This window comes from Psittacula echo, assembly GCF_963264785.1.
Source record: "Psittacula echo genome assembly, chromosome: 1".
Taxonomy (NCBI): domain Eukaryota; kingdom Metazoa; phylum Chordata; class Aves; order Psittaciformes; family Psittacidae; genus Psittacula; species Psittacula echo.
Window position 1 is genome coordinate 97,395,461 of NC_137735.1, and position 25,317 is coordinate 97,420,777.

At 42.0% G+C, this 25,317-nt stretch overlaps 1 protein-coding gene across 1 annotated transcript in view; it reads left to right on the forward strand.

Annotated features, from left to right (window-relative positions):
* The window catches only part of TMTC1 (transmembrane O-mannosyltransferase targeting cadherins 1), a gene marked incomplete at both ends in the record, with an annotated part of 140,450 nt that overhangs the window by 58,908 nt on the left and 56,225 nt on the right, over positions 1–25,317 (forward strand). The window contains 2 exons of the mRNA XM_080635398.1: positions 10,820–11,009; positions 24,225–24,346. Of these exons, the coding sequence (XP_080491524.1) occupies positions 10,820–11,009; positions 24,225–24,346 (312 nt within the window). The remainder of the gene's footprint in view (positions 1–10,819; positions 11,010–24,224; positions 24,347–25,317) is intronic.

Sequence of the window (25,317 nt, forward strand, 5' to 3'; positions counted from 1 at the left end):
CCCAGAAGCCCGTACCTTCCACCCAGACATCCTTTCAGCAAGCCCAGATGGCAACCATTATGTGGCTTTCTAATATGCAAAGTTAAATTTAGCTGGTCAGTTCCACTGCTGCTGATCCAGCACCAGCCTCCCATAGCTGATGTTGAGGCACAGGTCTTCACAACAGAACCTGAAAAGTACGTTTGTTCCTGAATCCTTGTCAGCAGTCAGGAGACGGGACTGGCAAAGCTGCAACATTGCCCAAAGTTCATGCAGGTGAAAGGGCGAGAGGCAGGAGTAAGGACAAGCAAGAATGTGTCTCCTGAATGGACCCCCACAGACACAAGCTACCTACAGCACAGGTCCAATGTCCATACAGGAGACAGGGGTGAGCTGAAATGGGGTGTCAGGTGTGGGACTAGGTGGTGCTCATCAGGGCCCTGACAGTGTGTTGCCAAGTTCAGTACCTGCCACCTTCCCTGCCATGGATGTTGTTCCTGAGCTTTTGTGATAAGTCCCTGTCCTCACAGTCTGGGTGCTGTATGATCTAGGAAGAAACTCGGTTCTGAGCTTCTGCTGGCCTTAACCCTAGCCTCCTGGCATGAAACTTCATCTTAGATGTGAAGTACCTGCAAAATATATCTGTAAATTCTCTGCAATTCATGTTTCTCTGAACTCAAATCTTCAACTGACCACTAACCTGAGCTTTCAACCAAACAACCTCAAAGACGTCAAAACTTGGTTATCCTGATCCCATGTACCACTGTAAGCCTGCAGGATCCACCTGCCAGCACGTTAGGCTTGCTCAGCGACCCCCTTCCTGAACGAGACCTTAAGCCTTCATTTTGAAATGGTCACTGACCCACTTACTGCCTCAGAGCTAGCTATAGGCCCAGCTGTGCTGCTGGCAGTACTCTTCATGTTAGACATGTGGGATCACCTACAAACAAGAAATCGGAGACAAGAGCTGTTCTTTTATTGTTGTATCTTCCCAGTCTCATGGAGCTGTGGGAAGGCTAGTTAGTCAATATGGATGACAAGTTTTTGGACAGGTGGGGTGGCAAACTTTTGGGGAATGGGAGAGTGATTAATCCTGCAAGGTAGACAGAGCTGGTGACTGCCTCTGAACGGGCAGCCTGTGATGCACACACTGACCACAGCCCTTATCTTGGCAAACCTCTTCCTTCCTCATGACTCAAACTGTAACTCTCACCTGAGACTTCATCTTATCATGGTCAGAGCTGAAGCTGTTGCTGCAGAAATGACACAGTGCCAGTCATCATGAGTGCAGGACTGGGATGTCAGACGGAGACAGCAAGTCTGAGTGATGTAGGCCTGGTTTCCAGGAAGATCTGTGTATCTGGCTAGTAGGAAGGCTAGGCAGGGCTGGTGTTCAGCTTAGGTGCAAGGAAGAGGGAGGCTGAAGAGACAAGATTAGTTTTAAAGCCTTGTATTTCCACCCTGTGGAAATAAGAAGCAGTGTTAGCTGAGTAAATTGCTTGAGGGTATATCTGGAGGCAATACGACTTTCTAGCCCCAGTGTTAGAGGTGACGTTAGGTTAGGGTCTGTGACATCAAGGTTTGAGGATAGTCAACATCTAATAAGTGCTGGTCTGTGTGGTTGCTTGCCCAGCTGCTGGATCTCTGGTCAGATGGGAGTGTTTGTAGTTATGGTCCAGCCTCAGAGAAGCTGCTAAGCAATGTATGTTCCTCAGCTGCAGACACCTACAGCAGCAGCATATGAAGAGTTGGTGTGGGAAGCTTTTAATGAGATTTTGAAGGCAGTAATTTTGTCACAGCACTGAATTTAAAGCCAGGATGTTATTTGTGACTTGGGTTAAATTGGGAGGAAGGGAGTGGAAGAGCTAAGTTTGGTGTCAACACCAGAAGGAGGATGCCCCATGAAACTAAAAGAAAGGCCAGTGTTGGGTGGTGATCTTAAGGGGGTTGGTTACTCACACTTTAGCTGTGGCTGAAACAAGGATTAGTGCTTGGGCAGCAGGCGAGTTGTTTTGTAACTCTTTGAAGAACCTCTTTGAAGGGCACAAATGGGTGTTTCTATTCACAAGCAGTTGTTTCTATTTGTACTAAGCTGGAAATATGGTCATTCTGCATGTCTTGCCAGGGTAAATGTTATGGTTTTCAACAGAGTTAAAAGCTATTGTAAGACTTGGCCAACTCTCTGGGGCTAGGAGGAAGGCTGATGACAACAAGTGGAATAAAAAACAGTAGTTTGGAAATGTGTGGCAGTATTTGTGAAATGTATAAACCTAGATCTGGAGTTGAGTCTTGGCTGACATAGGAGGAACCCAAAAGAGTATTGTTAACTCTCACAAGATTTCTGTGTTAGCCTGTGAGCTGTACAGGCATGGTTTGTCCCGAGGCTGGCAAAGGTTATTGGAGCTAAGATTAGGGGTAGGTCTAAGTTATGGGTTTGAAAAAGTATTTGAGGTCAGATTTTTCCAGCCCTTATGATTCTTGTAGTGTAAGAGAGAGATCTGTGCATCCATGGTTGTGTGGAGGTGAGGAGCATATAGAAACAAAGGTTTATCAAATGAATTTAAGAGGAGACATTCAAAGCAAGCCAAGGAGGTGGCTTGCAACAGGTAGTTGAGCTGGGGAGCTCTTTCCTGCAGGATCCTGTGGGTGTGCTGAAAGTTTATGCAGGCTCAAAGAGAGATTTGCCAAGATAAAAAAAGAAATCCAGACTACTAAATATGCAGAAACCACATCCAACTCGGGGACATCATGATAGCTAGAGACTGGAAAAAATTATCATGTTCTTATATGCTTTGCTTGCCATTAATTTTTGGTCACTGCTGGAGAGAGGTTCCTGGTCTTGACAGACCTTTGGTGTGGCCTAGTTTGGCCGTAGAACATGGCTGTGTGTTCTGTGCAACGTCTTCAATCTTGGACATACAAATGTATACATTAAAGATTCATTTAACCAGTGGAAAATTAAATAAGCTGAAAGTCTCTAACAAGTTCAGTATGTTCACTAAATTACTGTTCTTAAAATTACAAGTGATATTTCCAAATAACTTAAAACTTAGTGACATGAATGAAAGCCACATTTCCATGTCCTTCAGTGTGTTGCTTGGCAAAAGTGATCTGTGAAGATGAAATCTGTCCATCATTCCAGTTCTCAGTGTAGGCAGAAATTAGCGTTGGGAATCTTGCTATATATAAGCCCTGCCATTAAAACCTGTCCATACAGGCTGTTTTACACTGCAGAAAGGATGTACCTTCTCCAATGACCTACCTTAAAGAATGTGTGTTTCCAGTCATTGTGACTTGCCATCCTGAAATCTGCTGTGGGTAAGCTGTTGCAGTAGAAAAAACAATCCCAAAACTCTGTTAAAACATTCTTGCTTGTATTAGATGAAAGTTGAGGAAGAATGCAATTAGAAAGGTTTGGAGAGCTACCCAGCTTTAGGTAAACAGTGTACTGAAGTGTAGCTTGAGTGTTAGCAAGGCGTTGAGTGGTGGGCTGTCATGCTTCAGATGTTTTGCACAATGTTTCCTTCTTCCACCATTCTTGAAGGCAAAGAAGTAGGAGGCCTCCAGATAAACAGATTGTATTACTAACACCATGGTGATACAAGGGAAAAGGCCATTGTACAGCATGTCTCAAGGTGTGTGAAAGAGACTAAATCCTGCCAGTAATTTCAAACTAAAAAAGTATAGTTGTGTTTTGTTTTTTTAAAACCATATTTTTGTGAGTCAAGTTTTATGAATTTCTGCTGGTATTTGCCTTGTGACCTCTGTTGGCTATGACTCTGGGCATGAAGCAGGCTAAATTGTGGTGTTGCATTATATAGTTAATGCATTTCTACTAAGACTGCCTTGAGATAACATTGTCCTATGGTTGAACTGCTCTCTCTGTAAGCTGGTTTTCTGTATTATTTTGCTGTTTCAATAAGGTAAATGAGAACTCAGTGCTGTATAAAGCTGAAGAAATGCTTATACATAAAAACTGGCAAATGCTCCTTTTCAGATAGATTTGTGACTATTTCCTGAGCAGTGCATTTAATCATCCCAGTTGCAACTGTGAAGGAAATGAGTTACTGAGAGGCACACAGCAGACCTCTGTTGGAGAACTCTGTGTGTGTGCCAGCCAGTTCTGACAAGGCAATAGAAGTGCAGCAACTACATTGATAGAAGTTTTTCATTGACCTTAAACTAGGAACTGGCATTGAAACAGACCCCTGCAACAGATCAGTTCTTAATTAGCTAGACTTGCACGGGCTTCCTGAGTGGAAAAGTTCTGCCTGTTCTGTAAGTGCTTTCTATCATGTGCCTAAAGCTACTTAACTTCAGCCCTATGTGAAGTGCTCCATCCCTGGCAGTGTTCAAGGCCAGGCTGGACAGAGCCTTGGGCAACATGGTCTAGTGTGAGGTGTCCCTGCCTATGACAGGGGGGTTGGAACTCGATGAGCTTAAGGTCCTTTCCAACCCAAACCATTCTATGATTCTGTGTAATCTCTGCAGGGACCAAGCATTCAGGGCTTGCTTCTAGACAAAAGGGAGAACAACATGTGTCAGTAAGAATTGATGTCATGTCCACCCAGGGGCCAGATAGCCCCTACATTAAGTGTAAGATATATTCTTTATTCCAAGGGGGCTGGGGGGGAAGCCTGTCTGGAAGATGGTGCTACAAAGCAAAGGCCATCAACCTACAGTTCCCAGAGGAACCTGCTTTCCCAGAGCCACATGAAAGATTTGAGCGTCCCTCTCAGTTAAGTTTTCTTGGTTTAATGAAGAAACCCAGATAGACGGTGCTGCTCTGGAACTCAGCGTGACAGGCATTTTTAATGGGTCATGGCACTTGCTACAAGTGCCAGTTACAAAACAAGCCTCCTCTGCCAAAAGTGGAGGGGGTGCAGCCAAAGCAGAGACTGTTGCCTCCTATAGAAAATGCATTTTGCTTTTCAAAGCACTTTCAGACAGGAGGGATAGACCATGGCCAGCCTCTGAGGCAAAGCAGCGTGCCCAGGCCATCCCTTTGGCTCCTGTAATGCTTTGGGGGTACAATGGACCACTTCCAGAAATGTTATCACAGCAGGTTTATGAGATCTGGGTTTCAATTTCCTGAGGATCAGCCACCAGTGTCTCAGCAGCTGTCCAGAGGACCCTCCACCCCCTGCCACCTCGGTGAGCCTCTTCTGAAGCAGTTGTCACCCATGGCTGGCGGTTTGGACTGAGTGGCTTCTGGAGAGATGCTGCTGTCGGTGGTGAGCTGAGGATCGCTTTTGATCACAAGGCACGCTCTCATCCACAGCACACATGGGGTTGTGGAGGGAAAACAGTACAAGATCAATCCCAGGTTTTCCAGCATTCAGGCTCTGAAAGCAGGCTTGGGTTTCACTGGAAATTCGCAGGCTCTTTGAAAGTCTTTACTCTTCAAAATTTGATATTTCTCAGATTCTTAGCCACAGAGTTGAAACAACTGAGAGCAAACTGTTCATCAGATCAAAGCTCTTCAGTCTCTGAAGCTAGAGAGGACAACGCAGTCTGCGTTCTCCCTGTGCTCCTGGTGCAAACAAACCCACCTTCCAGAGGAGTTACCTTGCTATTCATCAAGCTGTAGCTGTCTGTTTATTCATATCTTTGTTTTTCCAACTCCCATCCTCTGCTGACTGGCAGCTCTTTTCCTCTAGATGCAAAAGTTTTGATGAAAGGGAATACAAGAGGCACTTTTCCCAGTTACAAGTATTTTCTACCTGGCTGATACTTGCACTTGGGTGTTAAATCTGAATATGTCTTTCTGTTGCTTGTTTGTGTAGTCTAACTCCACTGTCACTGAATGTGCTGGATAGACAGTGTTATTTTAATTCCAAGGCTATGAAAAGAAAATGTTTAGGCTGACAATATACAGAGCAGAAAAACAAACTCATGTGGGAAGGTATGACTGGACTGACAGTTCCCCAGGGGAAGCACAAATATACACAGTTTTAACACAGTATCCTGAAATACCACCACCTGGTTATAACTGCAGCCACATTTGTCCTAGGAGGACATTATTGTGAAGAGGCTCATCAAACACAATTGGTTTTAGGGCTTTGTAGAGGATGAAGAGAGCCTTAAGCTGACACCAGTTCAGCTCTTAATGCAAGTGAGAAGCTCTTTTCCCTAATAAAGGGGCCCTTCTCACCCTTACAGTGAACTGAAACTTCCATGAGTCTTTGCAGTGTGCAGGCTGTCTTCACAGAGGAGCATTAACAAGGTCTGTGGCTTCTGAAATGGCAATGACTATCTTCCTGCTTCTGTCTCAGATTTCCCCCCCTTTTTCATACACCCCATCTTTTCCCAAATGCCAGTTAAGTGAACTGTTATCACCTATCTGCTAGATTGGTCCATTTTTTTTCCCAACCAGGAGAATATTTTGCCTTTACCTTACTAGAATCCCTAGTGCAGGAAAATCTTCCACGTGCAAGTGGATACCCTGCTGGGTCTTTGGTGGAAAGGTTGTTGGTTGGGAATGCGATGGATTGTCTCAAAACTGGATAGGTGGTAGGCTGCACCACTGCATGCACCTAGAAAGAATAGGGTCACTGGCCCCTGCTTTTCCATGCAGCTTCAGTGGGGCATGATCTGAGCCTTGTGGTCACTTGTGTGGCATAGTTTTAGGAGGAAATCTATAACCTCAGTCCCTGAGAGCTGGGGGGAAAAAAGCTTAAAATGCTGCAACATCAGAAAGTAAATGAAACTCCTTATAAATGTCTATAAATGTTGTATTTATTTTAGCTAGTCTCACAATCCTCATGTGCTCTGATGGCCTGAGTTTGGCAGAGCTGAGACTAGAGCTTTTCCAAGCTCGTTAGTCTCTATTACAGCAAAAGGTAACAGGCAATCCCTCCAGTATTTTTCTGTTGTATTGTTTATGGCTTTTAAATAGTATCCTTTACTTTCATTTTTGCAGCAGAAGCAATCAGTTCAGGTAGTTGTTTTCTGCAACAGGTTCTGTATATGAGTCATCTTGTATTTATCTCACACAAAGCACACACAGTACATTTAAACTAAAAAATGCAAAACTAAACAAACTGAATTGCCATGACAACACCTGCTACCTACAGGAGGAGCTGTGTTTTTCCGAACATGCCACAGACACTGAGAAGTGAAAAGAAACACTTGATACCCACTGAAACTTGCATTTCCCTGTTCAGTTTGCAAATTAAAAAGAATGACTCCACTGTAATGCAAATGCCTAGGGAAAAACTGATTGCCAATTAAGAGGCAGATTCTTCCAGTCACCTCACCAGTAGTACTCTGACTTGGCTGGGATTAACTGACAGACTGGGAGGTGCTACAGGCAAGGATTTTTCTCCCTTGGAATTTCAGCAGACGTGAACAGCAGTATACAGAAGATCATTCATTTAAAATGTAATTCACTTAGTCAACTAATTAAAAGAAATACTTTTGTTGCCATTTGCAGGTAGGCTGCTGAAATGCAATTAGCTCCTGGAATGATTCCAGGAATCTTCAAGTCTTCAAAATCTGCAGATTATTTCCTTGAGGTGTCAGCTTTGGTGAGAGGGTTCTTCTAAAGTTTCTTCCGCGTTTAGCTTTACCCCTGGTTAGCCTTGTGATATGAGAGCCACACGGATGTAGAGGAATACCATGTGCTTTTGAAAGCTGTAAGTAAAAAGCAGCACTGAATTGACAGTAACTATTATTAGCTTCCTGTTATTTTTCTGTTCCTAGTATCTAGAATAGAGATAGTTTGTGGTTTATTTTTATACAGCCATCCATCACATTCAAGGACAGGTTACCAATACTGAAAGCTTATCCAAACTTTTGCTTGGATCAGAGCTTGCTCAAGACCTTTTTTGCAGCTTACAAATACCTTCTAAAATCAGGCAGCACCTTCCCTGCATCTTGCTTCTGTGCCTGCTGATGGCACATGCACATTCAATGAGGGTGGTCAGGCTTGAAAATGAGACACATGGCCAAAGGGCTCTCCAGCAGAGTGTCTGGAGAGGCCAACCAGTTGACTTTACATAGATGGTTAACAACTGTCACAGGCTTTAATGTAGTTCAGTGCTGGTGACAGAGTGTGTTTAAGAGACCAGTTATTGCTGTGATGGAACAGAGCAATTGCCCATCTCGTCTGAAACCTGCTTCTGGCAGGAAGTTGTGTGCATGGCTCCCAAGGAAGATGGAAACCTCACAAGCACATGGAAAGAGAGACTTGTTTACAGACTTCTCCTGATGAATGTGTGTCCTGAAGCGTGTCTTCTCATCTTCAACAGCAGTTTGTCCTAACTTTCCAGCAGAAATGCATTTAACAGACACTAATCTGGCTAGTTCCTTTTAAAATTTGTTAAACTGACTCAATTTGTTATGGAAACAAACTGGGTTTAGTTATTCTGTGCTGCATAATGATTTAGCGGCTCCTGCCTTATCAATGAAGATGCAGAAAAGCAACTAGACTGTTTTTAAATGCAATGCTGCAGTTTGCAAAGATCCCAAATGTCGTCTCATTCCTTCCTACCCAACATCCTAGTCTGAGTAAGGAGGGGAGGGTTTCTGGTGTGCGTGGTGGTTTGCATACAGACTTCCATGCATATTGCGATGCTTACTGAGAATGTTAATATGCCAGGGTATAAATGACACTCCCTCCAAAAACTGGGCTCTCCTAAGACATCAAGAGCAAAACTAACTCAATGCTTGTGAAAATCCTGTCTAATATTCACTCTTGTAACAACATTGTATGCCATGACACAGACTGACAAAAATGGACATGCTTTTTCTTTTAAAAGGGGATCTCACCTTGGCTTTTAAGCACGTAGCTGTAAATAAATGCTAGCAACCTTTTCTGAGCTGATGTTGTATTGAGGCTGATACAGAAATCTCTTTTTTTATTGCGGTCAAGCAGAGATGGGGCCAGGCCACACATAACATCAAGGAGTGAGCACCTTGGTGTGACTGAGTTCCATCAGATTATGCGTTGCTCTGTTCCTCTGTAATGCAGGCCAGAAAATATGGGCTTTATTATTAGAAAAGGCATATTTGTTTCTTGAGAAACACTGAATGATCAAAATTGTAAGAGTAAGTTTGAGTAAAATCAGATTATATTTTTGAGGGATGCTTTCTCATATAGCAACTGGCTTTTTAGTCACTACCTCTGTTAGAAGATGGATTTTCTCTTTTCCCCTTGTTTACTACCTTGGGATGGGGAAGGGGAGGAAAATTGGGGGATGGAAGAGAAATGTATCAAATATATGAAAACCTTCAAAATGTGAAAGTATTCCATTTTCCATCAGAACTAGGAGCTTAGAAAGATTTGCGGGGAAATGAGAGTGTGCCTTGTCCGCTGTTTACAATGAAGTGTTATTCCAGCTCTGTAAGCCTCCGGGCTTTTGGGTCACTGTGCTGCTGGAGATGTTTGGGGGTTTGGATGAGAAGAGAAACTGATATCCTAACAGTTTGTGGTTATTTAAAACTGTTTTCAGAAAAATTTAGGCCTGTTTCATCCCTGTGTCTTGCGCCAACTTCCATCTAGAACTTCCTGCCTGCTTGGAGTCACATTTAGTTTCAGTGTCTTACCCCTTCTGCCACAAATACAATATTAATAAGTGGAAGGAGCTGCATTTTGACCCCAAAGAGGCATGTTTGTAAGTGGCAAGTGAAACAATCCTCTGTCTACATGGGTTGATGTCTCATTGATATCATTTTAATAAACCTGCTAAGGTACCATGGCAACTGGGTGTGAAGACAACAGTCAAAGCAGTCTCAGATGGAAGAAATCTTATGCAGGACAGAATATAACTTAATTTCTTGAATATTTGCTGTCATTGCTGCTGTGCACAATGTGGCTTTTTCCATTTGCAAACCAAGGAAGGGTTTGTCTGTTCTAAGGCTGCCATAACTTTGCTTATTTGACTTCACAGTTGCTGAAATAATTTCCAGCCTATTGCATACAAAAGTATTTGAAGTGTTTTAAATGTGGTGTGAGGCAGATGCGCTTTTGGGCAAGTAGGTGCCAAGCAGCAAAAAGCTGGAGGGGAGAGGGGATGTTGGTTTGATTTGATTTTTTTGGTTTCTAGTTTTCTTTTGTTTCTTGTTTTCTTTAGCCCAGTCACGCACATGCTGTTCTCGTTCAGTCTTCTGAAAGCCCTGCATACTTCCCAGAGGGCAGTATGCTCCCCATTTCTATTCCCCGTTAATTTCCTCTCTATTGAGAATACTAATTGATGAAGATTACAACAATTTGAAAGGCTGCCTACTTCTCCATCATTTCTGTGGCATATCTCAGGCCCTACTAAGTGGTGGTGGGATCAGTCAAGAATTGCCTTGTGCCTCCTTTCTTTTGTATTTTCTCTCTGCACTGGAATGCAAAGACAGAGAGGTCTTGACTTTAATTGCTGAATATTATGCACATAGGAAAACTCCTAAATTGTAAGTCAAACCTAGCTAGAGGGATGTTTTGTATTGCAGGAGTGATGCAGTGAAGTGTTTAACAGGTCAGTATATGTATGTACCTGCCCAGTTATTCATTTATCGTTGAAGCAGGGAGCAAATCAGTTCAAAAATCTAACATTCATGGGAGATAAAGATCTCTTAGTTTTCTAAAGGTTAGTGCCCAGAAACCATGTAAATATTATTGATCTTATGTTATTTCTTTAAGTGACCTGTTGAAGTGGCTCTCACCTATGTTAGCATCTCTTTGTTGATAGAGAGGTACTGTATTGCCTGTGTGTGTAGAGGTTTTTTAGCTTATTTGGTTGTTGGGTTTTTTTTTCCCCTTTTCCCATATAGTATACAGTAACGACCAAAGGAAAATGTTTCATGTGTTGGCAGTTATTCCATATATTACATTATCCATATTCTTTTGCAGGTTTCTGACTTACTCCTACCTTCTGGCCTTCAATGCATGGCTTCTGCTGGCACCCATCACCCTGTGCTATGACTGGCAGGTCGGCAGCATCCCTTTGATTGAGTCAATCTGGGATGCAAGGAACTTAGCCACCGTGTTCCTAGTACTGGTGATGACCTTACTCAGCCTACATTGCATAGCTGCATTCAAGGTAACACCAAAAAGTCATGCAATAGAATGTTTTGTTTAAAATATTCTGTTTCCTAACATTCATATGAAATGATCAGTAAGCACAAGTTTTCGTCTCAAATGCATCGGACTGAGGTTAAAAAAACCCTACTATATAACTAATGCAGGCAAGCTTCAAAGATGAAAATGCCCCTCTAGTTGAATGTCTCAGTCTCTAATTGGTGTGATTTGAGGGCAAAACTTGTCCTAGAGTCCTGCATTCAATTATCATTTAGGATCCAAACCCACTGAAGTTAAGTGTCTTTGCCTCTGCCATAGCCATTAGGCTGTCACTTGCTTCAAACAGGACTGGGAACTGTCATCTGCAGAGCCATTTGAAAATAAAATCAATTACTGTATTCATTCCTTTGCTGTGCTTCTAAAAGCTAAATGTTGGATCCATCTTGATGAAAAGATTTCTCATCAGTGGAGTAATGGAATGTGGGAAACCTGAAATGATCTGGAAGTTGTTATTCAGTGTAAATAATATAGCTGGTAAGCCATGCTTTGCAATTCAACATTTCAGATCCACCATTGATCATATTGTGGATATGACAGTGAGGTTGTACTAGACTTGTCAGAGATCAGATACGCACTTACGTGGAATGGTTTTTTTTGTGGATCATAGGTAATTACAAGCTGTTCCTCCTTCAACTGTGTTGGAAGGAAAGTGCTGGTAATTATTTTTGAAATAGTACAAAAGTTTTTCTTCCTTAAATATATGCATCTTTGAAAAGCAGAGTAGGGGAGGGTTAGGTTTTTAATACTTACATTATGCTAAAATGCTCAGGTCATGTACGTACTTCAGTTTACCCTGGCAGTCTTCCCTCTGCCCCTGATAAGAGACAGAAAATGAACCAAATGGTTTGAGACTGCAGAGTCATTAATTTAGATTATACATTGACAGATGCTATATGAGAAAATGCCCTATTAGATATTCACTAGTTCTACCTGCAGGTTTTACACCATCTTGTATTCCTCCTGCTTTTATTACTCACTGCTAGAGATATTCAGAAGTGTTTGTATTAGACCTAATCCTGTTCCCATGGAAGTTAATGATAAAATTCTCATTAGCACAGTACTGAACACTTCTGAAAAATCTTATCCCATATTCTTTGAAGTTTCGGTTGCCGTCAGTGAGATTAATGTTGTTGGTTTGCTGGGGAAAAAAAAATCTTTCAGGATTATGCAAAGACATTTGATATTATTTTATTTTGGATGAAACGATAATCCAGAAGGATTCCTTTGGGTAACTGAAGTATTTGTCTTCTGTCAAACTGCAAAACAAAATATTTCAAGGCACTTTGTGCATTAAGTGCCTGGATTTTATAATATTTTTGTTCCTTCTGGCCTTTTTTTTAAAGGCAAAACAATTCAGTCTGAATTTATGAATACCACTGTTTGATTTGAAATGGCCATTTCTATTTTTTTTTGTGAAATAACTTCTCTGCTTTGCTCTTAACCACTGTTAATGTAGCATTAAACAATGTGAATTTCACTCTTCAGGCGTTTAGTTGCTGGATGTTTTGAAATTTTCATCTTGTAGATTCTTTTGTGTTTATCCTTGAAAACCCCAAACATGGAATAAATTGGATCTGAAGTGATCTGCTTTTGTGGCTAACCCAAGTAAAACCAGAACCATCACCTATTCTCGACAAAGTGCTGTAATCAGTCTCTGCTCTGCTTCCCTGCATTCTCACTGTAAACATGGAAGTGGTAATGGTTCCTCAGGATCAACATGCTTCCCCCAGCCCTAGGTGTGATTAGAGATAACTGAAATATTCTGCTTTTCAGGAAATTCTGAATTTTGGAAGCTGTTTTCTGTTTTATGTTTAATGATTCTTATGACTATGGTGATACAGCCATAAGTGGTATGAAGGTGATTGTGCTGAATAGTGTGGATTGTTGAGGAAAGCAAACAGTAGGAAGAGACGCATTTCCTGGAAATGCATTATCCCATTTGGCTTTGGACACTTTCAGGAATATCTTCTACAGCAAGGAGGGGGAAGTTCAGGTCACATGAACTGCAGGAACAATTCATTGTATTAGGCTCTTAAGAAAGCTTCTTTCCAAATACAACAGCCTTTCATACAATATTGCTCCCCCCAAGAAGAACCATCCTTCTGTCAAGCCCCAGACAGGCTATTTCTCAGTATTTTGCAGGTTGTAAGCAGCATGAGACACATCAGTTGATTTTTCACATTGCATAAAGTAAGATATTATGCATTCTTTCTGAAGCAAACACACAGAACTGTCCTAGCAGCCATTTTTTCTCATTTTTCATTGCAAAGTCTAACCTGGAAGGAATAACTTAACGATTTTCCAAGGAATGGTTTTAGAATGAACAGGCATGCAGTTTGTGTGTGCCTTTCGTTTGAGTGTGTAGGTATGCAGGGCTAAGAGAGGAAAAAACCTCATATTTGTTCTCACTGGCACCGACACTTTCCTTTCTGTGGCACAGAGAATGGAAATGCTAGAAATTATTTTGGCAGGAGTGAATACATTTGTGCATTGAACACAAGAACTGATTTCCAGTGGTAAGAGGCAATGTGTGTGCATCCAAACAAGCTCACAGGAGACTTGCAGAATATATTACATGGAATGCAATTAAGAGAATGCATGTATTGGATTTCTGCCTTTGTTGCCTTTGAATTTTAAACAGGGCTGATTTGTTGTTGACGTTTGTGATTAGGGTAATAACCCTGTTGTTAGGTATGTGTAGTGCTGATAAAGGACATCTAAGGCAAGAAGCTTTCTTGTTCTGTTTTGTTTTGAGAACATTGTTATACCTCAGAAGGAGAAGAAACAGTGCAAGATTTCTACCCATAAGTGCTTCACTTGGAATATGTCTGTTACTAGATGGAGGTGTTCATGCTCCCATATGAAGGGAGGCTAAAAAAGTTGGGGCTGTTCAGCCTGGAGAAGAGAAGGCTGCATGGAGACCTCATAGCTGCCTTCCAGTATCTGAAGGGGACCTACAAGGGTGCCAGAGAGGGACTTTCCATCAGGGACTGTAGTGATAGGACAAGGGGTGGTGGGTTTAAACTAAAACAAAGGAGACTCAGGTTAGACATAAGGAAGAATTTCTTTACTGTGAGGGTGGTAAGACACTGGAATGGGTTGCCTAAAGAAGTGGTAAATGCTCCATCCCTGGCAGTGTTCAAGGCCAGGACAAAGCCTTGGGTTTCATGGTCTAAGGTGAGGTGTCCCTCTCCATGGAGGGAGGTTGGAACTAGATGATCTTAAGGTCCTTTCCAACCCAAACCATTCTGTGATTCTATAAGAGACCTCTCCAGTTTGTTATTGTTTGGAGAGAGAAGCCTCCCTTCTCATCCTCCTCGTGCCATGTCACTGTTGTCCTCCTTCTTTCTGAATGAGGAAGTCATTGAAAAATTGCTCTGTGAATTTCTTGTATATAGCTTTCATTCGCTGGGTTGTTTTGTCTGCGTAGTGCTATTTCCTTTTGCTTATTGGCTAAAGAGCTCCCTATGAGCAGCTCCTCAAGGACTTGTTACTCTGCAGTGTTTAGGTGCACAGCCATGCTTATCTCTTGCTGTAGCCATCCGTACCACACATGACAATTTCCATCTTCAGAATGCCTGACAGGAGTAAAGAGAAGGCCTGCTCCTTGTGTCTCCCACTGTTGGACTAAGGGACCTTGCTGTAATCTGTGGCCAAGACTTTTCCGTAGTGATACAGTTTCCTGGTGGCTAAGCTGCAATCCATCATTAAGCAGCTCTTGGAAACTTTGATACTTGATTTTTTTACTACACAGATGCCAGGCATGCTCTGCAAATTTGCCTCTCTTAAGGTGTTCTAGCCAAGGTGCGAGGAGTCACCAGAGGGTCTCGAAATCCTCAGGTTCTGTTCAGCTCTTTGCAATGAACTTCCCCTCCCTGTCTGGTTGGGCTTTAAGTAGCATGCAGGAGATGTGACAAAGGCTGGGGATGCTATTGCAGATACCTGCATCCCAGAGAAATAATGATAGTTGGGAAAAGAGAATGAGATTTGTACATTGTTCATTTTCAAAGACAGCTTCAGCTGCAAGGCGTGGATGTGGTCTGTCTTCCAGCTTTGGGACTAGGAAGGTTACAAAGATATCAGTAAAATGGACGAAACACTCTTTTTGATTGCCAAGCACACCAGTTACAAGGCCAGAGAAATAATGTCTGATGCTTCAAATGGCCACTAGAGTACCCAGGGGCCCATAGTGCCGCCTTCCTATGCTGGAAGAAATGGCAAGCACCTGGTGAACTACAGAGAGGACAACAATTCTTGGTGTATTGTCAGGACAACAGTTATTTATTTGGCATTCATAATAATTCAATAAGCATGAAAGGAAGACCCTTCGGATGTTTAGAAGGCCACTCTGAGTGGCATTTCTAGGAAGCTGCTTAATTAGCAGTGTGATTAAAATGCAGCTTGTCTTGTAGTTGTAGCTGTGAAGGTATGTACAGAGCACATGATGGATCAAATTCCTCTTTCTATGTGGTACCTGATATATGGAGGGCCGATAGTGGGAAAACTCCGATGTGTGTGATGGGATAATTCAGAGCAAAGTGATCTGAAAAACCAGTTTGAAACAGTAGCTTTGGTACCTGACCAGTCTTGGGGGGAATGTATTGTGCTTCATGCTGCTTGGTCCTTGTATTGCATTTATACCCATGACCAGCACGTGGAGGTACCTTATGGTGGTTCACGGCACCTTTTACTTGCTCAGCAGTAACACGTAATGACATGCAGCAGTTTGCTTGTGTCTGAGGAGGGAGTGCTACTTATGTTTCACATTAATAACAAAAATATCTGTAGTGTCCTCTAGGATATACCTTTTTAAAGAACATGCTTTGCTGCTTTCTGATGTGGCTACAGGTGATACAGGAAGTTGTGATGGTTTTCAGTTTATATTCATGACAATGTGACTGAGATGTATATTATTATCCTGATCTTTCATATGCTACAGTTGGTTGTTTTTTACTTCAGGTCTAATTTTAAGGTAGTGCTGCTTCTTTACATTTCTATTCATAGTACTTCTTAGCCAAAAGAAGGCATATTATAGCAAAGTATTACGACTTTAATTTGCGCTGTAATTGGCACCATATTGCCATTTATCTGGCGGTTTGTATGTATGAATATCATCAAAGCCTATTCCTCAGTCACACGCAGCCTATATTTCTTAGCCGACAATGTTTAATACCATCAAGGAGAGAAGTGCATTTGCATCTTCTCTTTGTGTGCATGTTTCTGTTGTTTTTGCTAGAACTCATTATGTGTATTCTGTCATGCTATTTACTTTACTCTGCACTCCTGAGACCTTTGCCTCGTTTCCCAGGTTTGGCATTTCATTAATAAATCACAGCTTACAGACCTTTCTGGGGAACAATTGCCTTTTGTAATATTCTACAGTAGTACATAGTTAGAAAGTATGTCTAGCAAGATTCGTATGCCACAACACTTCTAGAACAATACCTGCTTCAAAGGCATGGCAAGGTGAATAAGGCTATTTATCGACGGAGTCTATCAGACGAGCTGGAAACCACAGTCATTTTCGTAAAAGGTCCGTTTAAAATAAATCCTGCTTTCATTTTCCTGAGGGCTCACTTGAATTCCTTCCACACACAGAGAAGGTCAGGACTGATGCTCTTAATCCTTAGCAGCGACATTTTTCTGTGCTGCTTCTGTTGTTAATATTTGCTGCGGGGAGAGAGTAATAAGCCAGAAAGACTCTGTTTAGTGGAAACTGGAGGAAGGGGGAGGAACCCCTTGTGGATGCCCTGTGTGTCTCACTGGCCATGTTTCTGCTCTGTTGAGTACTGCAAGCAGATCAGATGTGGATTCCTGGTGGGGCTGGGAGAAATAGGGAAGCCTTCCCAGGGTGCTTGCTGTGCCAGCTGACACTCAAGTGGAAGAAGGAACCTTCCTCAGTCTGTATGCCATTGCTGTTCTGAATTAAAAAAGCTAATACAAGAGCTGTCAAAATACCTTTTGCATCAGGTTTGGGGTTTTTTTCCTGGTAGATGTTTGGAATACCAGGTTTGGAGTGTGGTACTCTGAGTAAATATAACAATAGCTGAAGTAGTTCCGATTTGGCTCACTGTAAAGATCTTGCTAAATGGGCTCTCTCCTACAGGAGTTTTGTCACCCTAGGTAGGTCATTTTCATAGGTGCGGGTAGTTCTGCCTTTACCAGCATATTAGCATTGAATTACTATGTTGTCAAAGATACTGTTTTTGTTTCTACCATTTTCTTCTGGCTTTAGTTAATATTTCAAGGCCCACTGAGGGCTGAAAGGTTTTTTGAGTGGCACAATAGTAGGCGTAATCGGAGAGGGTAAGTGGAATTGAGGACTAGGAAATTTATAGCTGGGGGTGATAATGATTGTGGCTATTTGGTCTGAAATGTTTGAATGCCAAGCTATTGTGTAATTTTTGTTAGGATCCTCTTGTTATGCGTTACCTCTTAAAAGCAAACTCACCGTGAACAGAGTTGCTTTTCCAGACATCATGCTTTTACGTACTGCAAGCAGTGAGCATGTGTTTAAATTTCATGGGGTTTTTTTTCCTTCTTTTTTTCCCCTTATGTAGTGAAGCAGCCTGCTGTCACAGAATGAAAGGGAAGAGTGAAAAACAACTGTAAGGTCACAAACATTATTCTAATTCCTGGAGCGATTTACTGACTTTCCTGTTTCCTTTTGGAATGTTCCACTTCTCTTGCAAAGATGTACGCGGTCCTGCATTCTGCTCAAATCGGTTTGTCAAGTGGTATTAGAGGTTGCAGAGATTAGGAATTGGGAAAATGAGTTTGTATCTTCAGGGAATTTTGGAAACCTGAGTAAGAAAGTCCTTACACAACTGAATGGATGGATAGCTGGGGACTACAGGGGAAAAGAAAGCAGTAGTTATCAAAATTTTACTTTAAGATACTAAAATAAAAGCTGAAGTATCAGTAGAATGTACTTCTGTGCCTTGCTGTGGGTTATGAGATTGGGAAAGGACTGCTTTCTGCTTTTATTCTGTAACTGAAAGCCTGAATTCCAGAGCTGTTGAGCATTCCCAGCTCTCAGTGATGTAACTAAAGCTTTAGGCATTTTCAGCATTTGTAAAAGTAGGCTGTTTTATCTACTGGTACAAACCAGTACTTGCTTCCTTCTGGAAATGGAAAGTGAACGATCTCGTTAAAGTGATCTGAGATATGTGCCAAGGATTTCTCTTCAGATAAGCCTGGGTCAGGAAGTCAATGGTACTTCCAAGGGTTTTGATTTGTTTTCTGACTGGTGTATGTCTGTCTGTACACCAGTTCCTGAATAGGTGCTGCTACTGCTGAACTGGAAAGTAGGTTTTGTGTTGCTGAATGGCTCAAATAGGATCAACATGTCACGTAATTAATAAGCAGTTAGTAGTGATGGTCAAAATAGTATTGGACATCTCCATGGCTTTGGACTGCCTGTGAAATACAACATTTACTTAATTCTAGTCAGTAGTAACTGGGTGGTTTTGTCAAGACTTAGATGATCACCAAGGAAAATAGAGCTATTTTAGGAAGACAGGAAGTTGCTAAGACTGGCATTCAAGCAGCTGGCGCTACTGAAGATGCTGGGGGGTTTTATGAGATGGAAGAATAAAACTCCTGATAAATTGATTACAGAATTTGTGGCTTTTTGTAGGAGCAGGCTGTTTAAGCCTAGTGTCTGAGCCAGGTTTGAAGCTGGGCAGTTACCTTTCCCTTACCAAATGTCTGAGTTTTTCAGACCATCTGTTGACACCTGATGTTTGGCACATGGGAAGTGGTGGCACAAGCAGCAGAGCGAAATAGCCACAGGTCCACAGTGCCCTTCTGTTCAGCCACAGAACATAAAGATGTACTTGTCCCATCCTGATTTCTGCTGGTGACCTGAAGAAGACCATGTTGATGGTACATGGAGCATGGTACAGCTCTGCCATGACCCATTTGGGCCTGCACCAGTAAGGCAGGACTTGGGAACACCCAGTGCTTGCTTCTGCAAGCTTTGCATCAGCTGTGAAGGAATGAAGCCCAAGGGTTGGTTCCCGATTAGCTTAAGTGTGCTTTCTATCACCTTGTGCAAGACTGCAGTGTGAATTTGAGATGTCCCTTTTATCTTTGGTACCATATATGTGGAAAGTGCAAGAGTAGATGCTTGCAGATCCTGACCTCTTGCCAGGTGAGATGCTGCCAGTGATTTGGTGCAGGCAGATAAGAAGTCATGTTGCTGAGCTGCTTGTGGCTTCACGATGGACTGGTACAACTATACCAGTCATGGTACATGAATAAAGTTTGTGCACAGTTTGCGCTAGCAGTTTGCACAAATGGATGTTAGGAATAAACTGAAAAAATGTAATCCTCTGTCTGTGGTCTACAGTCAGTCATGTAGTTTCTTTGGTTTTCTGTGTCTTTTTTGATGGATAATGCACTTACCTCCTAGGCCTGCGAGCATTTAAAAACATGTAATAGCAATCATTGCTTTTGTACAGTCAAGCACTACTAGCTTTCCTGGATACCAGCTTTTCTGTGCTCACAGTCAGATGTTCCAAGCGTAATATCTCACTGGCTGCAGTGGACCATCCAGAGCTTGCTGGCAGAGGGTGATTTATCCTTTTGGTAGGAAGCAAGTCTTTATTGCATGGAGCTCTTGGTTCTAAATGGTGGAGAATTAACGCTTGCCTCATTCTCAAAATAAACTATTAAGAGGAAGAAATGGAACCCATTTGATTGCCACCTTCCCATCAAACGGGCAGGAACGTATAAACACCTTCAGAAGCATTCCAAGGTAGAACAGAATTTGCTTGGACTTGTTTGCCCAGCTGCTGTCTCCCCCAAGGTGCAACTTTGTCCAGCTGACAGAAGGGTTCTCCTCACAGCTCCACTTTCCAATGCCTCAGCTCTTGGAGGTGCCAGGGGATGTGAACATGTGCAAGACTTAATGGATCTGGCACCTCAGACAATGTTTCCTCAAGGAGAAACACAGCAAATTTACAGTGGGCTTATGCAAGTCCATAGTTTATGATAGGTATGTAATCTGCATACCTCCTGCGCTTGTACTTTGTAGGCTTTGGCTTGTAGAAGACTTGTGATCTAACAGTAGTCAGCAAATAATCTAACTGTAGTCAGCAAATATTTATTTGTAGCACAGAAATATGTCTTATATGTAATATGGGAAGTTCTCTTTCAGTTGTAAACTCAATATTTTCTTCTTTTTCCCTCAAATTGCTAAGGAAGTAATTTGTGAGACTTATTGTTGTTTCGGTTGATTTTGGCCTTGAATGGATTCTTTCCTATTTTGTTTGAGATAGTGTGACAATTTTCTTTCTTCCCTTTGGGAGAAAAAGTGGTGTTCTTTAGTTCTTCAAGTCTATGAAAAGTAGCAGGTTAAAAAAGTTCTTCTTTATTGTCTTTTGGCTTGGTTTCTTGGGTTTTGTTTGGTTTTGTAACAATATAGTGAAGGCCTAATTGTAATTAGAGGTAGATGTTGGCTTGTCTTTAACAAAAGGAATCATTCTAAGGTTAAATCAAAAGTGGGCTTTTTTTACCCCCAGAGAATTCTGTGACAGGAAGGCAAGTTTGTATTTCCAAAAGAAAGCACCATCTTTAAGAGGAAAGGAGATGTGTCTCTGTAAAAGGAATGAAGTGATCTATAACTTCTATACTAGCTCTTCTTATTTTAAGGAAAAGGGAAGACAAGCAAAATTGCCTACTACTCTTTAAAAGCTTTGACTGCTGCTCCAGGCCATCTTTAGCTCAGCTGCCTCTTAAGTGATCTCATATGACCAGAGTAGTTAAACCAAATGAATGGTCCCAGTATTTTTTGTTTGTTTGCTTGTGGGTTTTTTGTTCTATTCTCTTAAATATGTAGCAAGCTACATGTTGGGTTGTGGGTTTTTTTTCTCTAAAAAAACCATAGTGGACGTTTTTTTTTTTATGGCTTGTGTTGGATGGAAGATCCTGCTGCTCTCTGTTCCTGCAGCCCTACAATACCAGTCTCCACCATTCTCGTGCCATTCTGTTGTGCTTGTCTACTTATTCGTAAATCTATCAGTCCCTCCAGGGGAAGGGGGATTAAAAGGTGAATCTACTAAGTAAATTTTGATAGGGGAAGAAGATAAAGGAAAATATGGTGCCTTATGAGACTTGTGCTGTTAGCTTTTAGCTGTCTACAGTTATCACCTGTGATACATAGAATCCTTTCAACATATCATGATTGCATTTCTAGTCCATTTTTCTGTTTTCTCTGAGCTGCCTAGGTGAGCGGATGTTAGCCCTTGCTGGGAAGGCAGCGATGTATAGCTGTGCTGTGCCACCAGCCCTCACAAGGCTGGAATAGAAGAATGTTCTGTTCTTCCATCAGGGCAAAGGCTGGTTTTACTCATTATCTAATCAGTCAGTAGAAACTATTCAGGGAAATGAGAAATAAGATCTGGCTGAGAATAGGATGATTTTTTATTTCAGTATAAATCCCAAACTGTGGGCAGGGCTTCCTGCCCAGGGGCTCTCCCCAGCCTTTCTTCCTGGGCAGGACCCAGCCACAGAGCCAAGGTGTCAAATACATTAAATGTCTGTACAAATTTCAGGAAAGTTAATGGCTTGGTAGAGAAGAGAAACCCAAACTGAGCTCCGGAGTGACCGCAGCCATGAGCTCAGCAGTTTGACCTGTTGGCTCACAAGCAACAAAATCAGGTAAAGCCTGGCCCTCAAGAACCACCTCTTCACAAAAGCCTCAGCCTGAACTGAATGCTTTTAAAAGGGTACTGCCAGATGTTTCTTGTTTCAGAAATGAGTAGCGCTATAAGGAGGGCTCTGCTGCTCTGTGAGGCCGGTTTGTGAGTGTTGGGCTCCTGTCTCTGCTCCCTGTCTGAAGGACTGAGCTGGCAGCCCCCAGTGGCATTGGAGTGTGACTTGTGGAGAGAGAAAGGGCATGCAATACCATTTTCTCCTTCAGCCGAGATAATTCCTACATTTTCTTCTTTCCCATTTCATGTACAGGTTTATTTATCTTTCTCCAGAATTCAGTTTCCTTTGCTTATCTGCAGTGCTGCAGCTTTGAATAACACTGTGTCCTTCCTAGAGATGCTAACCAGAGGTTACTTTCCCAATTACTGACTTAATGAACAACAACTGGAGAAATACATGATAGCTGGTTCATTTGAAATCAAGAGCGTATCTTAGGGACAGAGAACATTTTATGCAATAGCAGTGCACTCCTTTTGGTCCAACATACCTTCTTTGTCTTTGTTGTTAAACCCCTGGAGTTAGAGCAGTGACAGCAAATGGGCACCATAATTAGGCCAGACAAGGTGGGAAGAGAGTGTCAAATAGCTGGAAAGAAATGGAATATATATTCAGAACTGGGTGGCAGGGAAGTTGGAGTTGAGCTAGGACTGATAATTTTCAGTCAGAGTTGAGTAATCATTTTTAATCCTCTTTCCTTTTTCCTGTTAAATTTTCTATTGTAATTAAAAGCCAAATTGACCATTATCAGTCATCTATGCTCATCAGTTTTATGGATTGGTGTCAGCTTCAGCTCTGGGAATAATGTATTTTAGGTGGTGGTGTGACTGCAAGAAGGCAGTAACACTCATTCCAAAACACCGAAAGACTGGATAATAGAAGCAGGTAAATGTGGTGCTCTATAGAGCAGGTATTGATAAAGAAGTCTGGAGACATAAATTATTCTCCTCTCACTGCTTCATGTTTCCTCATTGAGCCAGGGGAAGCCAGTGCAGTTTTTTTGTGATCCTGTGGTTTAGCTCCTTGAAAGCAACATCAGCGCCTCCTGACGTGTACCCTTGCCTTTGGTACCCATAGGGAACATTCATTGTTTTTCCCAGAGAGTGGATAAATATATTTTAATACTGGGACTTCTGAATTTCAGCCACTGCCTAGGCCAGTGGTAACTGGTGTCTGTAGCTGTGCAAAAGCAAGACAGGTTGTACTGCTTGGTCCCACATCACTGATCAGGCTTCATTCCTCTACTCAAAAATCTTGTTGAATGTTTCTAAATTTAGATCCCTTTAGTAAAGAGAAGTCAATTTGCTCTCTAAAGTTGAGAAATTGCTCATAACAATTAGAAAGTGCTGCAACCATTAAGTGATTCTGGTTGCATCTGTTTCTAAGCGTGACAAAGCTCCTCTCAATGGCTGCCGAAGGGTGCTGCAGCAGCTCATGAGGCAGTGGCATGCAGGGCAGGAAGGCGCAGATGTCTGCCTGGGTGATTTAATAGACCCAGTGCTACACTTCTGTTAGCCTGATGACATTCTTTGGTATCACTGACAGAAAGCATGAGCTTATTCACCCTCTTGAGGTGGAGCAAAATTAACATTCCCGAGGAGGCTTAGGTCTCCTATGGCTGCAACAGTGGCTGCTCCTAATGGCATCCTGAGAGGCTTGTGTTGGCCATGCAGATCACAGTTGATTTGAAGTGCATGCGGCAATTCAATTTCTCCTCAAAGAGCAAGCCAACATTAAAGTGAGCTCAAGTGAAGGGCATTAACTGAGCTCAAGTGAGAGATGTTAATTTTAGCATCTAGCATGTTTTAAATTTCCAGCTCTGTATGAGTATGGAGACCTCGTGTGCTGAAGTATCATTTCAAGTTTAGATATGGTCTCCAAAGGGATAAAATGACTGCATTGATATGCCATTTGGGGCTAGTTTACTTTACACAAAATGTGACTGATGGAACAGCTTTTTCTCAGTTAATAAACATTCAAGATTGAACACAGCAGTCTGTGTGTGCAATGTGCATTTGTGTGTTTACATACAGCCAGAGTGTGGTAGACATGCTAATGTATACATACACACTATCCTAAACTTATGTATTACCCACTTTAAAATCATAGAATGGTTAGGGTTGGAAGAGGTCTTAAAGATTATGGGGTATATTTTAAGTGTTACTTATGCCATCTCAAGAGAGCTGCATACAATAGAGTTGACCTTAGAAAAGATACCAAGGATAGTAATACACACTGTGGTTAGTGTTTGTGCACTTTCTGGACATACGAGAAGCACAAACAGTGTGTATATATAGAAGAATAACATCTTGAAATAATTTCTTTTAAATGCAAAACATATCAAATATTATTCTAAGTTGCCTTTTTCATATGTAAGAAACTCAAAAGGAAAAGGGAAAGTTAGTGGTGAATTAAGTTGGATTTGTTTAGTTGATATTTGTTTAATTTTGTGTTATTGCAGAAACTGGAACACAAAGAAGTTTTGGTTGGCTTGTTGTTCCTGGTTTTCCCATTCATCCCAGCCAGCAACCTCTTCTTCAGGGTGGGATTTGTGGTGGCAGAGCGAGTCCTTTACATGCCGAGGTAACTATTGCAATTGAATTCCTTTCTAATGAGACCACCATCCCATTTTGTAAAAGCAGGCACAATTGCTTCTTTCCTTTTACAATACTTCAAACATTATATTGCTAGTCAGTGTGCTCTCTGCCTTTCAGTTTTGGTGTGATAGCATGAGACATTTTATGGTTGGTTGAGAGCAGGTTTTTTTGCTGTGCCTGAAACAGCTCAATACAGAGATTAGCTGTTGTTTTTGAAGATAGGCCTCTAAGACTCTCTTTCTTAGTAGTAGTATCAACTTACATTGTTTAATGACTTTACCTTAAGGAAAGCAGCTGAAAAGTTAATCTGTCACATTTTTATTGTGATGTTACTCAGCTTTCCCACTACATTAGGTGATCAGTACAAACAAAGGTGACTTGCTCTCTTAAAAGGGTGTTGGCATCAGTTGTGAAAATACGCGTATGACCTCCTGCCTGTAAGCTATTGATTGCATACACATCTAAGAGGGCAGGATTTGCAGTTGTTGAAGAGGATGAAGAAAAGCCAGCCACTTCTCCATCCCTCAGCCTCTGCCCTGGGATTTCTCTCAGCTTCCAGTCGCTAACAGTTATCACTTCAGCAGTCTGGGTGCTTCTGATTACATTTACTCAAGGACAACTTGGTGTCCTTACTTCTGACGTCTCCACAGTACCCAGACCAGAGGCTGAGGTGGCAGTAAGAGAACGTTCATCCAAGATGCACCAGACCTTGCCCATTTCACAGAATCACAGGATGATTGAGTTTGGAAAGGACCTCTGGTGGTCATCTGGTCCAAACCCTTTTCTCAAAGGGGGCCACCAACAGCCAATTGCCCAGGACTATGTACAGATAGCTTTTGAATATCTCAAAGGACAGAAACTCCACAACCTCTCTGGGCAACCTGTGCTGGTACAGTTTGTTCCAGCTATGAGTATAAATGGTTGTTCTTGGATGCTGCAAGTCAGAAAGCCCAATTC